A 14,358-nucleotide genomic window follows, 5' to 3' on the forward strand; every position below is an offset into this window, starting at 1 on the left:
TGACTTCTGCACTGACTAGACCCGAGACACAACACAGCAAAAACAGCAAATACTTAAAACTCACAAGTCTTACTTACAGGTTTAATGAAGCTCAAGGGTAAGTTCAGTCAGGAAGACTATATTTTGAATTCATCATTATTTCTCATTCATCCCTGCATGCTTATTTACACTTCCTGTTCGTCAGCTGGTCTCATCTATCCAATAGCGCGGTGCCTCACCCTCACCGTCAGCCTATCATCTTCCTGCTCTCTTTTTAAATATGAATCCCGTCTTCTGCCTTAGTTGAATAATATTATGAATTTGCTGCTGTAAACGTGTGCCCCTCTACTTCTCCGCAGTCTTCACATAATCAACAAACATCAGTAATAATAATAATAATAATAATAATAATTAGTATAAGAATAATAATGTTTGTTATTGTTATTATAACTACTACTGTTATTATTCTTATTATAAATCAATACAAAAACATTTAAAGATAAAAATGAGAATCAAGTAGGCCTATGAGGTTCATACGATAATTAAAAAGGCAACGAGGAGACTACATACACTACATCACATTAAGGCAAGTCATTTAAATTGAGTTTCCATAAGTGCTTCAAACTATGCCACTTATTAGAACAGAATAGAATCACTTTAATGATCCCAAACTGGGACATTGTGGCCATACAGGCAGCAGGTTGTACAAACACACAATGAGTAAAAAAACACAATGTTAGCAAATCTAAACACAATATAATATTAAATACAAAGTAAACAAGTACTAAAAATATCAAAACTAAGAATGTGAATATATACAACCAGGATTTAACTAAGCATTACTAGTCTTAAATAGGAAGATTAAATATGGACGATTAAATGTAAATGTGCAGAAACAAAGTTGTAAATGGACAGTATTGACATAAGTTAAAGTGCAGGAGTGTACAGACATATAATAAGCAGAAACTATTCAGTATAAGAGCGAGTAGACAGACAAATCTGCATGAATGGTGTCCTCAAGCACATCACTGAGCAATAGGGATATTATTTCTGAATTTCAGTGATTTAGATGAATGTTTTCTGTCCAATCACAGTCTGTAAATATTACGCGTCAAACACACCACACCTGTTGTCTCTGACTATTTCGCGCGCTCCCGTGTTGGTTATGCTTAATCCAAGCACGCGCCGATATAAGATATAAACACACCCGGATGCAAAGCTGCAGGCAAACTCCCACGTGACCTGTCTGCGTGGGTCATGTGATCGCTCTTACGTCTTCCTCGCTGCCGTAAACTTTCCTCCCGTCCTGCTGCTGCTGCTGCTGCATATCCCAAACAAACAAACATGGCGGAGTCTGAGGACCGGCAGAGGTTGTTGGGAGATGAGGACGACGTGTCGCCCGCCGGCGGACAGGCGGCTGGAGGACCCGGTAAAACACTGCCGGCTATCTGCGACCCCAACCATCTCCTGCACCGGGTGGTTGTCCTGGTTTTCATGTGCTTTCTGGGATTTGGTGAGCAGTAAAATAGTACACATTAAATTCCCCTAAGCATCTCGAATGGCGATTTAGGACGTTTACAGAGTAACATGTGGTTTGCAGAAAGCTCACAGTGTTATTTTATTATTATTATTATTATTTTTTACTTCTGGGTTATACAAACATAAATATGTTGTATAATGTAGTCCATTAATTTAGCTACATGTTTTTCAGGAAGCTACTTCTGTTATGACAACCCGGCTGCACTTCAAACCCAAGTTATTCAGGTAATTCATTGTTGTTAAATTCAGGAGTGTAAATAAAGTAATTCACTTCCCTGGCTATGAGACAAGTGACTGTTTTTTTGCTTTTTTTTTTTACTTAGAAAGACAAACAGCTTTAAGAAAGGCATTTATGCATGGTGAAAAAAAAACACAAGAGTCAAGTTAACCTACTTCTAGGTGCTGCAATAAGAGGATTGTATTTTAACTCATCAAACTATACCATGTGGCCAGATTTTATACGTGAAACTTGATTTAAAATAACAAAACAATAACAAAGTTTTGCTTCCTTTCTGACTTTACCAGGATCTGAACCTGAACACTGCAAAGTTCATGCAATTGTACGCCTGGTACTCTTGGCCCAATGTGGTTCTCTGCTTCCTTGGGGGATTCATGATTGACAGAGTTTTTGGCATCAGGTATAAAGGCCGACAAGCAGCAGTCATTTTTAAGTAGAGTGTATGAATTCATCGTAACGGGAAGTGAACATCTTCAAATTCCTTTTTTTTTCTTTCTCACTTCCATTTTTTTTTTCTTGCATCTTATAGGCTGGGAACTATCATCTTCTCACTCTTTGTCTGTGTTGGACAGGTAGGTTTACACATTTAGATGTGAAAGGTATTTAACTCAATAGAGAATATGGCCTTTCCAGACATGCACATCTGAAAATGATTTTTTTTTTTTTTTTTAAATCAGGACAGGCTACCCCTGGAATCATCCTGACTTGCCTGTCCTTTAATTCACCTCACAATGGGAGATTTTTCCTGTTGTAAGGAGGGTTAGGGTGGTGTGTCAGTAGGCAGGATATGATGTAAAACAGGCAACACAGAAATTTTGCTGTAATGACAGTTTTTGCCTTTTCAATGCTATGGCTAATTGGGGGTATTCACAGCAGCAACAAAGGAGTGGTTAAGGACGTTCTGGCAAGCAAAAAAGAGAATGAAGCAGCTTTACTAGGTGCACGACGATCACAGCAGTTGCTCACAGGTCGTGTTATATAAACGTCACCCACTCCCACTTGATTGCAGTGAATATATCCTGCTGCTAACTCACATTGGAGCACCCCAACTAAATGCAAACATTTTACCAAGGGGCTTGCAGGGAACATTTCAGCTTAAACTTTGGTGAATTATTTGGCCTTTTGCGTTCACACATCATGCAGCTAACCTAAACAATTTCCGGAAATATTCAGGAGTTTTTGTGTATGTGTTAAAACACCATAGTATTACCAAAGTAGACATCTCTTTTAGGAAAAAAAATCTGTTTTTAAAATAAATGAATTTTAACTGATTTACTCTGCACAGGTAATATTTGCTTCTGGAGCTTTGGTGAATCGCTTCTGGCTCATGGAAGTTGGACGTTTCGTGTTTGGGTGAGAAAGTATTGCCATTGTGTTAAAACGTGTTCATTTTGAGAAAAAGATCTCACAAGTTTATGAATGAAATGTGCATTATAGGGTCTAATACGTTGCCTGGCGTGCCCCTTACAAATGATGAAACTTCTAATGTCCTGTAATCACAAAGTCCTAAACTCAGTTCAGTAAGCTGTGTACTTTCCCTTTTTGTAGTATTGGAGGAGAGTCCTTGGCTGTGGCCCAGAACACATATGCAGTCAACTGGTTCAAAGGCAAGGAGCTCAACCTGGTGTTCGGCCTCCAGCTGAGCATGGCTAGGCTGGTAAGGTGTCTCTCAACAAAATGCATTAAAATAAATAGATATCAATGACAGAGGTCATTTTAGTCCATTCATTCTCCTCTCCGCTGGTCTTAAGGGCAGCACAGTAAACATGAACATCATGGGCTGGGTGTACAGCAAATTCGCAGTCGTCGTTGGCTCTGCTGGACACACCACACTCGGAGCATCACTCATGATAGGTAAACATGCAACTTTTAATATCATGTGCTTTACTCAAGAAGACGTTTCAAACAAGAAGAATCTGGTTACATCCTCTGTATTTCCCTCTCTGCCAGAGATGGAAGCGCTCTCTCTGTAACTCATGATCTCGTATTACACAGCCTGCAGAGACAGAAGGCGTGGTAGACGCAAAAAGTGCGGCTGCTTACAGATGAGTCACATGAGTTAGAAGAAGAGTCACTTCTTATAGTTGTTGTTCTTGCACTTCCTCTTGGTAGACTTGAACTGCTTCCATTTGTGCACACCCAGCAGTTACTTGTCTCTGTTTTACAGCCACAGTCTCCACTGTGCTACTGTTGGTTAAACTTTAATCTGACCATTCTAGATAAAGTCATTAAACAATCAAATTAATCAGCAGCAATCTTAACTGTTTTATCTTTCACTTCCTTACTCTCATAATCGTCTCCTCCTGTATTCCTCCTTGTTAATTTCTTCTTCTTTTTTTCTTTCTCTCCTCAGCCTCTGTAACCTGTCTGTTCTCTCTGATATGCGCCTTGGTGCTGGCATTTCTGGACAAAAGAGCAGAGAGGATCCTCAACAAGGAACAAGGAAAGACAGGTAATGAGTTTGTCCTTTATCTTTTGTTTTTTAACACTTTGGTCTCATCCGTCAGTACCGACGAGGATTACAGTGACTCTGTTCAAGTTCGACTGCACTGCCACGTTTTTGTTTTTGTTGCAATTCCACCTCTGCCTCGACACTTTATTGACTCCTGCATTTTTTTTCTGCTCTGACTTGGTTTGATGACATGCACAGTCATTTTGCACAAGATTTAAATTAATTTCCTCTTTCGAGTTAGACACAGGTCATGTGCTTTGTTGAAGCAAAATAATATAATGCTGCCCAGCTAATCTGCCTGTGTGTTCATCTTGTATATTAGGTGAAGTGATCAAACTGACAGACGTGAAAGACTTCCCCTTCACCCTGTGGCTCATCTTCATCATTTGTGTGGGCTACTATGTCGCTATTTTCCCCTTTATTGGGCTGGGACAGTGAGTATTGCGTCAGTGCCTTTCTTTTCCCCCAAAACACATGCATTTAAGCTCTCTCACATCTTCTGCAGTACTGTTCAACACAAAGACCTCCTCATCCATAATAATAATTAGTAAGATAAAACTGCCATTCCTGGTTTTGCGTTGTTTACTTTGACATTTTATCACATGTCTATTCAACGCTCCTGACCAATCAGAACTCTTTTTATGTTCTCTTTTTGTCGACACTGTGTGGTCTCCTCAATTAGGCTGTATTGCATTTCGCCTTGAGATCCTTGTGGTGATGTGTTGTACTGCATTGTCTCTGTAAACGGGGATCTCAAGTCTGATAAAAATGCAGTGCAACAACATAAAATTCAACTTAAAGTAAAATGATACTATCCATGTCAATAGAATCTTTTTAAATAAAAACAGCCATCACCGTGAAAGTTAGGGTCTTGTAGTCTATACCAAACTGCCAAACACAGTTCAATCAAAAGTACATGACATGGAGCCTAGCGCTTATGTCACGCGCCCCATGTACAGAGTCATATAGTGGCTATGGCTGTGGGTTCGAATCCAACCTCGGCCCGTTGCTGCATGTCATCCCCCACTCTCTCCTCCCAGCATTTCCTGTCTCTCTTCAGTTGTCCTATTTAATAAAGACCTAAAAAAAAAAGTATATAAATTATTTTCTGCTGCCCATTACAACCTTTGCAATCTTCTATTAAGTATGAAGTACGATACAATAAAACATGATTTAGTATGATTCAATCAACCTTTTATTGTCCAGGTAGGGAAATTGGTTTTGGATTTGAATGCCTCTCAACAAAAGCTGTCTCTACCCTATCAATAATTCAAATAATAATCATCATCATCATAATACAAATAATGAAGACCAAACAAATTTACTCCAACAAAGAAATTGAAAGGTTCCCGATAGGTTCAATCACATTCTACTTCTCTCTCTCCTCAGGTTGGTTTAGTGCTTATGAATAATATCAGAATCATAACCGGTTCTAATGAAAACAGTGGTTCACTTCCCAAACAAGATCCTCTTGTTGTAAATATGTTGGCTTCTATTAGACGGGCTCAGAGCTTGTGCCTAAGGAAAGCGTGACATTACAATCTGAGAATGCAGCAATAGAGTCCGAAGTGAAAAGAGGTTTGAGCGATCGGTTTGCAGTGAAGGAAAACAATTGAAGCTATCACAACCTGAGTTCCCTTCGCTGGAAGGCACTCTCAAGTCACTTAGCAGCTCATAGGGCTTCCCACAGAGCGGCCAGTGCTCACCGAGCAAATTGTTGTTATGCAAATGAAGTATTGAGCACTGACAGCTCCCAGCTCAAAGAGTCCACTTTATATCTCCTCCTCTCCTTGTACTCTGTGTTGTAAGCTCATGCTGTCTTTTTATTTGCAGGGTATTCTTCATTGAAAAATTTGGTTTCACCCCCGCTGAGGCCAGCGCTGTCAACAGGTAACTCAGAGCAGGTGTAGAAGACCTTTGAGCCTGATCTACTTTAAGGGCACTAGCGCTGTGATATTGTGCTCTTGCTGATGTGCTGTGTTTGCCTTTTTTAGGAGGGCATTTCTATTATTTTTTTATGTATGTCTTAACTAACTGCTTTTGGTTTCTGTTTGGAAAGAGGGTTTGAACAAAATAGGTTAGATTCTTTAAACTGGGAACAAGCCAGATGACAGATAAGGTAAATAAAGGGGCGGCTGTGGCTCAGTTGGTAGAGTCGATCATCTCTCAACCAGAAGGTTGGGGGTTCGATCTGCTCCTGCAGCCACATGTCCTATGTGTCCTTGGGCAAGACACTTCACCCCGAGTTGCTCCTGCTGCCTTGTCCGAGGGGTATGTGTGTTTGAAAGGTTATAGTGATGGTCACAAACAACCTCTGCCATCAGTGTGTGAATGAGTAGGTATGACATGTGGTGTAAAAAGCACTTTGAGCAGACAGAAGACTAGAAAAGCGCTATAGTGGCTAATAATGGAGTTAGATCAGTCTCAATATTCACAAATGCACACAGAAGGATTCACAAATGTATTTCAATGCACACACAAATATATTTCATTCTATATAAATGTAAAACAAATCCACAAATAAAAAAATAAGATTCACAAATGTATTTCTGAGTCACACACAAATATATACTATACATATATATTTAAAAAAAACATTTGTATCTTGTTACATTTATATACAAACTGTTCAGTCTGCATTTACAAACTGTTTGTCATTTGTGAACCTCACTGCATTTGTGTGTGGGACTTTTGAGACTCCCCTGCCGTGGTTAGATTCACAAATGCATTTTTTTCAGCAGGGAATTTTCTGTAGCCAATCAGAGTAGCGTAGATTCAAGGGTATGTTTTAATGTGATCACTTTACTTCTGTGGTTGTCGTACTCTAATGGAAAGTTGTTCATCGTGTTGGGTATATTGACTGCTTGTCGTTGGTTTAACTGGTGTTGAATAAACTGGTGATAATCCGGCCGATCAATCAGACAACAACATAGTAAACAATGGATCCTTCAGAAACCTCAGCCCCAACACATCGGCAGGAATATCACCAGTTTATTCAACACCAGTTAAACCAACAACACGCAGTAAATATACCCAACACGATAAACAACTTTCCATCTATAGTACAACAATCACAGAGACTGTTTGTGCTGGTCAGATTAAAGATGACTTAATCAGATTGTCTGATAGCTAAGGCTAATCGCTGTGTGCGCAGATGTAACGCTAAATTGATCACACTAAAACATACGCTTGAATCTACTCTACTGTGATTGGCTGAATAGGAAGGAGACATCTGATTGGCTCCAAAAAATTCCCTGCTGAAAAAAAATGCAATTGTGAATCTAACCACGGCAGGGGAGTCTCAAAAGTCCCACACACAAATGCAGTGAGGTTCACAAATGACAAACAGTTTGTAAATGCAGACTGAACAGTTTGTATATAAATGTAACAAGATATAAATGTGTTTTTAAATATATATGTATAGTATATATTTGTGTATGTGAATCAGAAATACATTTGTGAATCTTTTTTTTTTGTTATTTGTGGATTTGTTTTTACATTTGTGAATATTGAGACTGATCTACCTCCATACTATACCAGCTCAAGTCCATTTACCATTTACAATGACAGATTGGTACTTTGTATTAACAGATGGTATCAGGCAGGAAAAAATGTTTCTGGACATCTTTACTTATTGGAAGGGAAGCTAGAAAACGAAAGTAGATGAAACCACGTGTTTCAGAACATAATGAAGTTAGGGACCCTGACCCTGACCCTGACTGAACATAATCGGGGAACCCTTTTTAATGGCTTTATTTCCATTACATACCTAAACTGCATTCATTCATTCTACTTTCTATTTTTACCTTTCTCAGTATTGTGTACATCATCTCAGCGCCTGCATCTCCCATTCTGGGCTTTATGGTGGATAGGACGGGTAAGAATGTGGTTTGGGTATTGATCGCTGTGGTCGCCACTCTCGCCGCTCATATGATGCTGGCCTTCACATTCTGGAACCCATGGATCGCCATGGTAATGCCCCTTGAAAGCTTTTGTACTATATACTCTGTACTACTTGGATTAATTCAACCACAGAAGTGTGTGTTCTCACGGTTTGTGTTTTTTTTTTTTTTTTTTCACAGTCCCTCCTGGGTGTCTCGTACTCCTTGCTGGCCTGTGCCCTGTGGCCCATGGTGGCGTTTGTGGTACCTGAGCATCAGCTGGGAACAGCCTATGGCTTGTATGTATATGTAACTGCAGTGGTATGACAGATCTTATGAATTATCTTCAGCCTTGTTCTTCAAACTGAATCACAACTGAGCTGATACTAAGTAGTAGCATCACTCTCTCTCTCTCTCGTTCCCCCTCTCCCTCTCTTACTGCAGCATGCAGTCCATCCAGAACCTGGGACTCGCTCTCATTGCCATGGCAGCAGGAGCCCTCCTTGACACAAGAGGATATCTCGTTTTGGAAGTGTTTTTCTGCACGTGTATCTGCAGTAAGTTAGATGTATCTGTTTGTGATCGGATTCATGTCAGTATAGTTTTTAAACTCCTGATGGACACATTTAAAGGGATGTAATTAATTAATTTCTCCCTTGCAGTTGCACTGATAGCAGTTGTGATGTTGTACTTTGTGGATTATCTCAGAGGTAAGCACTGCTTCACTCATTTCTACCTTCCAACCCTCTCTTTTTTTCTTTTTTTCTTTTTTTTTTTCACTCGTGAAAACTCTTCAGTCCACTTCTACTCTTCATCGCGCCTCACTCCTTCAACCAGACTCGGCCACTTCTTAATCTCTCCGTCTTCCTCTCTTCCTTCAGGAGGAGATCTGAACCGGTCTGCTGCAGCCCGAGCCAAACTTCAGAAAGAGACCTCTTCAGAAGCAGAGTGAGTAGCTTTCACCCTTCACCCTTCCAAGGCTGCTTTTCCCAACCACTCCATCCAACATTTAGACAAGCATCTCAGAAACATAATTAAAAAGCCACTCATGTAATCAAGCGGCAAATGCATTTTCAGATAGAAACACTTTTAAGTGCTCCGGTTGTAATTCACTCTGGATGTGTCCTCAGCTGAACTGGTCATTTATTCAAAATCTACTGACTTTTATTCTACTTTATTTATTTATTTTAGCGTCCAGGCATCAAGCAAGGTAAAAAAAAAATAGAAGGTTGACCATTATTTTAATGTAGTAGTTATAGTTGATGTTTTCCTCATTAGGGGACTCTACAGAGATGCTTTTATGGGTTTGCTCTTTAGTCCCATATCCTGCACCGCAGCCCACGTGACTCTCATGCAGAGTAGAAGAGAATTATGCTCCGTTTTACTGTCCATCGACAACCTCTGGTTTTTAATAGCTGACAAGGTTCAGGAGTGTACAGAGGTAATGAGTCACATTATCCTCGGTGTGTTGGCTGATTAGACTTACATTTCTTATTGAGGGGTTTTTGCATCCAAACTGCTCACAGCAGGTACAGTGTCTTTGATTATCACTGCCAGTGTTCATAGATTTAGGTTTTAAATAAAAAGAAACACATTCAGACTACAGGTTCACCTCCAAAGAAAATAAAGAATCCAGTAACCATTTTGATTTGCTCTGGTGCATGCAGGTCTTTCTTAACTTTTTGCCTAACTTAATTAAGTCATAAAATGTGATTTCATTGAATTGTTTTTGCTGCTTTGGTGGCTTACTACGAGGTTTAACTCTGAATTGTGTGGAAATTGAAGATTTAAGCCACTGGAAATTCAATTCCACAACAGCCTTCTAATGTTTTAGTAAAGGGACTTTTATAAATAACACGAAGATATCAAAAGTATATCAGATTTTATTTTAAACCAAGTTTCCAGAAGCTACAAAGTTCGTTCTTATTGTGTGACTGAAAGCCAACTGTGCTGTCTCACGGCACCGAAACTTCCACTTCAACCTCAAGCCCTGATTGAGGACGTGGTCGCTTTAATGCAAACCAGATGGGTAAATTTATTTCAGTATTAGCCTTCTAAATCCCACATTCTGACTCCTCTGTGTCAAATACACACCACCTGCGGTTGGTTTATTCGGTTTTTAAAGATAAGCACAACACAATTTCTCTTGGTTGGTATGTCACGGTGCTTCCTGTTCTCATTCTTGGCAAAAAGAGTTTCTGTTTCTGTTGGTATTTCTGTCTCTTCCTTTATCTAATCTGTGTAAATAGATCTCAGCATTGCTATAACATGCTCTGTGATATTTATAAGCCTTGTGCTGTATGAAAACATAGACTGATATCTCTGGTCTCTGCTGTGACTGATATTTTCCAGATGATGATGATGAGGGAGCACACATAGTCCGGGGCATCAGAGCCAGCAGGCTGCACTGTCCACCCCACAGCTGTCAATCAACTGCCATGGGGGCGGGACTGCGCTACTGACTCCGCCCAGTGCTGTCACCTGTGGCTCTTCCCACCTGAACTGACTGTCTGGCCCTGGCTGTACATAACCGACAATTGAATAATAGCTGATCATGTTCCTATCAGGACTCTGACATATGACACATAACAGTGTTGGACTCTCTGACATCTTATACTGACTTTATCTTCTCCAAAGTTCACTTTCCACGAGTTTGTGTGTGTGCGTGCATGTGTGGGTGTGAGTGTGTAAATTACTGAACAAAGTTAAGATGCTTGTAAAGCATTTTAAACCTTTTTAATATGGTTGGCAGAGGATGACAGTTTTACCCTGTGCAAAGGTGCCTATATATATATCTATAAAAAAGTGCTTTTTTGTATTACGTTAATGCAATTACCAATGTAGTATAGTATTTTAATTCACTTGTTTTATATGCTTACAAATCGTTGTCTGCAGGATTCTGTTACTTGCCTTGTTGTAGACAACTCAGCAGCTCGCTTATGTACAAATCATTTGTCAGCACTCACAAATAATTGGCTATCAAAATCTTCCTAACTGGACTCTCCCTTGGCCAACTAAGTTCATTTTCAGTTTAATCATACGCCCCATTGACCTTTTCATGGTGGATAATCTCAAAGCGAGCATAGTTTTTATTCTTTAATTTTTATTGCTTAATTCTTTTATATCTTAATTCCTTTTATCTGCTCTTCACTGGGTTCAGACTCAGAGGTTCATAAGATTTAATTTTCTGTTGCATCATCAAATGGCACATTACTATAATAAGAAAAAAGGGAGCAGTACACTTTTAAATGCATTTACCCGTGTAATGATATTCACATTTTAAACTTTTCACTAATTGTTTTATTCACTTGACCTTTTGAGATTCACTTCCATATAAATGATGTAGACTGTGTTTTACTCGTTTATCAAGCTCAGGTATTTAACTTGTTTTGAGCAATGTTCCAAACTTTAACAAACTTAATCCAAGGGATGACACAAAATATTCATGCACTATGTAAAACTCTTAGCATTCCAGTCATTTGGAATTAGATTTGTCTCCCTGTGATGTCATCAGGGTTGCACTGTGGATGATCTACATTCACTACCTCATTTGGGCATAATACTCAGCAAAATATAACTGCTAACTAATCATCAGCTGAAAGTCTTGTTTTTTGTTGCCTTCCATGCTTTAATTTCTGATACTGCTGCAGCAATGTAAGAGCACCCTAGGATGAGGCAGTATAGTGACATCACTGGTTGGTATGGTTACAGGTGCAAAAAAGCACACTTATGACCACACCTGTCAGTGATGCTGCATGAGTTGAGAGGTGGAATGGACTTGAAACACTGCTTTTCAATCTGGTGTTAGTTGCTCTATGGACGATGCCCAATTCAAATAAGATGGTCAGTAGTGTTTAGTTAAGAAGTGACCTCAGCATCATACACACAGATACATGCTGCTTTACCAAATAGCCACTCCTTTGCACTTTGTCGTTTTAACAGCAATGCAGTCTTTGATAAATAATGTGTTAACGGTCTGTATATGTGGGAAATGATATAACTGACTAATTGCTTATCTGTTGTGCAATCAGAGTGAGATTAGACAAAAAGTCAGTTGAAAATGTGTTTTTTGTAGGACCAAATAATTTGATACAAGATTGTTCAAGGAACAGTGGCATTTAATTAAACACATTCTTGAAGCATTTGAGTTCTCTGATATTGTTCACCTTTTTCTTCTGCATTAGATTTTGTTTTAGGTGATGAGTTATTTTCACCTCCCTCAGCAACAGTCTGAAGGTGACTCATGCTGGGGGTAGTATTAAAAGCCTATTATTGTTCATATATTCGAGCTGACTGTAGAGCGATTAAAAATGGAAACATTGTTTCTGCAGGATTAAAAGACGACCCACTAAACTGACTGAGGGTGATCTTGCTAGAATAGCACCCATGTCTGCTTTTGGCTTACGTAACAGGTACCTCTCCAGGCTGGGTGCGCAGGTATGCACACACACAAACACACAGTTTATTGTTTGACACACCTGACACACAACACATTCACAATCTCTCACACATCTAGCCTCTGTTATTAATACAGCAGACCCTTTTCTTTTAGTCGCGCTCAAAGTAGGAAGCTCAAATGGTGTTCCAAGTTAGCTAATCGAATTTGAGAAACTGTTTTCACTCATATCTTGAATGATGAGCAACTTAAGAGACAATACAATAATTCAATTAAACCTACATATTTGATATTAATTAAGTTACTGAGACAACAGAAAACATTAGCATTCAACCACTTTTATAACTAACATAGTGTTGCAGAGACTGTAAGGAAGGCAAAACTTCCCAGTTAATGGTAATGCTCGCAAAATAACTATGATGTTCTCTTGTAATTGTTTGGACTTTTGGGTTAGCTGATGTGACTCAACCCCATTATTTATAAAAACAAAACATTTGTTAACCTTTTGGGAAAATTAACACAACCGCTAACATTCTGCTAATTCCAAGATAACTTCAGCTAGCTATCTCCATCAGCTTTAGGCTACCTTTCTTATTTAATCAAATAACACTTATCAAACAGTAATGCAAGTTAGGAAGAGGTTGAATGCTAATCACGCTTTTTAACTGTAGCTAGTGTCTCTTTGCGTTATTTAAGTTGAAATATGACTCTATCCTTCTGGAGTTTCACTATCCATTGAGCGTCGTACACTGAGCGTGACAGAAAAATGGCTACCCATGTGAAAATGGTACATTGTCGATGTTACTGCTACAATCATGTAAATCAAACGCAGGCCATTCGTCTACTAAAGTTATCTTTTTTTCATCTCTTTTCCCCGTTCAGCTCCCCGACCACTGCTCCACCCATCTGTCATCACTGGCCTACCGAAGTGTTCTGAAGTGATGCCCTTCATTCACCTCCAACACTGTAGCTCTGTGACTCCACACAAGTAGCCTATGCACTAAAAAAAAAAGAGGATTTTTTATAAAGTATCCTCTTTAAAACCAAATGTTTGCACTTTATACCTTCAGGTTAGTTTACCTTTTATTTAAGTGGTTGTTTTTCTGAGTGTTCAGACTTGGGATATGTTTCTGACTTAAATTGTTGTGCCTTATTATTGAAAACCCTCTTTTTTTTGTATGTGAATTTGAACTGATGGTGTTTTAATGACATAACCTTCTGCAAACGACAGAGGGCGCCATTTCTCTCAAATGATTGTCACCTCTGGCCTCAGTATTGTACTTTCTAATAACTACCTTCAGCACCCTCAACAGGCCCAGCATGTGTATCAAGTTACTTAGTGCCTTCCATTATGTCAATCCTTCACTTTTTAAATGTGGCAATCATTTACATACATCATTGGGATAGAAGAAAAAAAAACATGCCTTACAAGTGATTTCTGTGACCTGTTGAATTTTTGCAAATAAAATAATCTTATATTTGAACAATAAAATGAATTAAATTAACACAGCTTTTGGACTTCTTGTATATGGTTACGTAACTCGAACTAAGTTACACACACGCACACACACACAGGATAGTCTGCTCTGCACACTCTCTACCTCCTTGGCCACCTGGACCCTCAGACTGAGCGCCCCCAGAAGCAAAGGAGAAGATTTACGCAGTTAAATTATAGACTCGACGCCTTTTTCCTTAGAGACGATGTTGACAAAAGAACTGTTCCCATGCATGTCGTGTGTAGACCCAATATGTGAAAAATATCCCATTGATGCTGATGCTGGATACAGAACCTGAGGGGTGCACAGAAACTTGTTGCGCACAAACGCTGTACGACCAAGAGAATATGAGACTCTACGTGGTCTCACTGTTCCTA

The 14,358-nt window shown here is 39.3% G+C and overlaps 1 protein-coding gene across 2 annotated transcripts; it reads left to right on the forward strand.

Annotated features, from left to right (window-relative positions):
• Positions 1 to 1,242: 1,242 nt before the first annotated feature.
• On the forward strand, positions 1,243 to 13,990 carry mfsd1 (major facilitator superfamily domain containing 1). Of its 2 annotated transcripts, XM_029277781.2 has the most exons (17): positions 1,243 to 1,492; positions 1,691 to 1,743; positions 2,044 to 2,156; positions 2,286 to 2,328; positions 3,042 to 3,109; positions 3,305 to 3,413; positions 3,508 to 3,610; positions 4,110 to 4,208; positions 4,531 to 4,642; positions 6,042 to 6,098; positions 8,024 to 8,180; positions 8,291 to 8,388; positions 8,534 to 8,646; positions 8,752 to 8,799; positions 8,971 to 9,037; positions 12,421 to 12,526; positions 13,368 to 13,990. In XM_029277781.2, exons 1-17 carry the CDS (start codon positions 1,324 to 1,326, stop codon positions 13,425 to 13,427), a joined length of 1,575 nt encoding a protein of 524 aa, XP_029133614.1. In that variant the 5' UTR covers positions 1,243 to 1,323; the 3' UTR covers positions 13,428 to 13,990. The 2 variants fall into 2 exon arrangements, with proteins under 2 accessions (XP_029133614.1, XP_020491814.1); XM_020636158.3 differs by lacking the exons at positions 12,421 to 12,526; positions 13,368 to 13,990 and adding an exon at positions 10,442 to 12,231 and having other exon boundaries at positions 1,244 to 1,492.
• Positions 13,991 to 14,358: the final 368 nt, after the last annotated feature.

This window comes from Labrus bergylta, chromosome 11 (genome assembly GCF_963930695.1).
Source record: "Labrus bergylta chromosome 11, fLabBer1.1, whole genome shotgun sequence".
Lineage (NCBI taxonomy): Eukaryota > Metazoa > Chordata > Actinopteri > Labriformes > Labridae > Labrus > Labrus bergylta.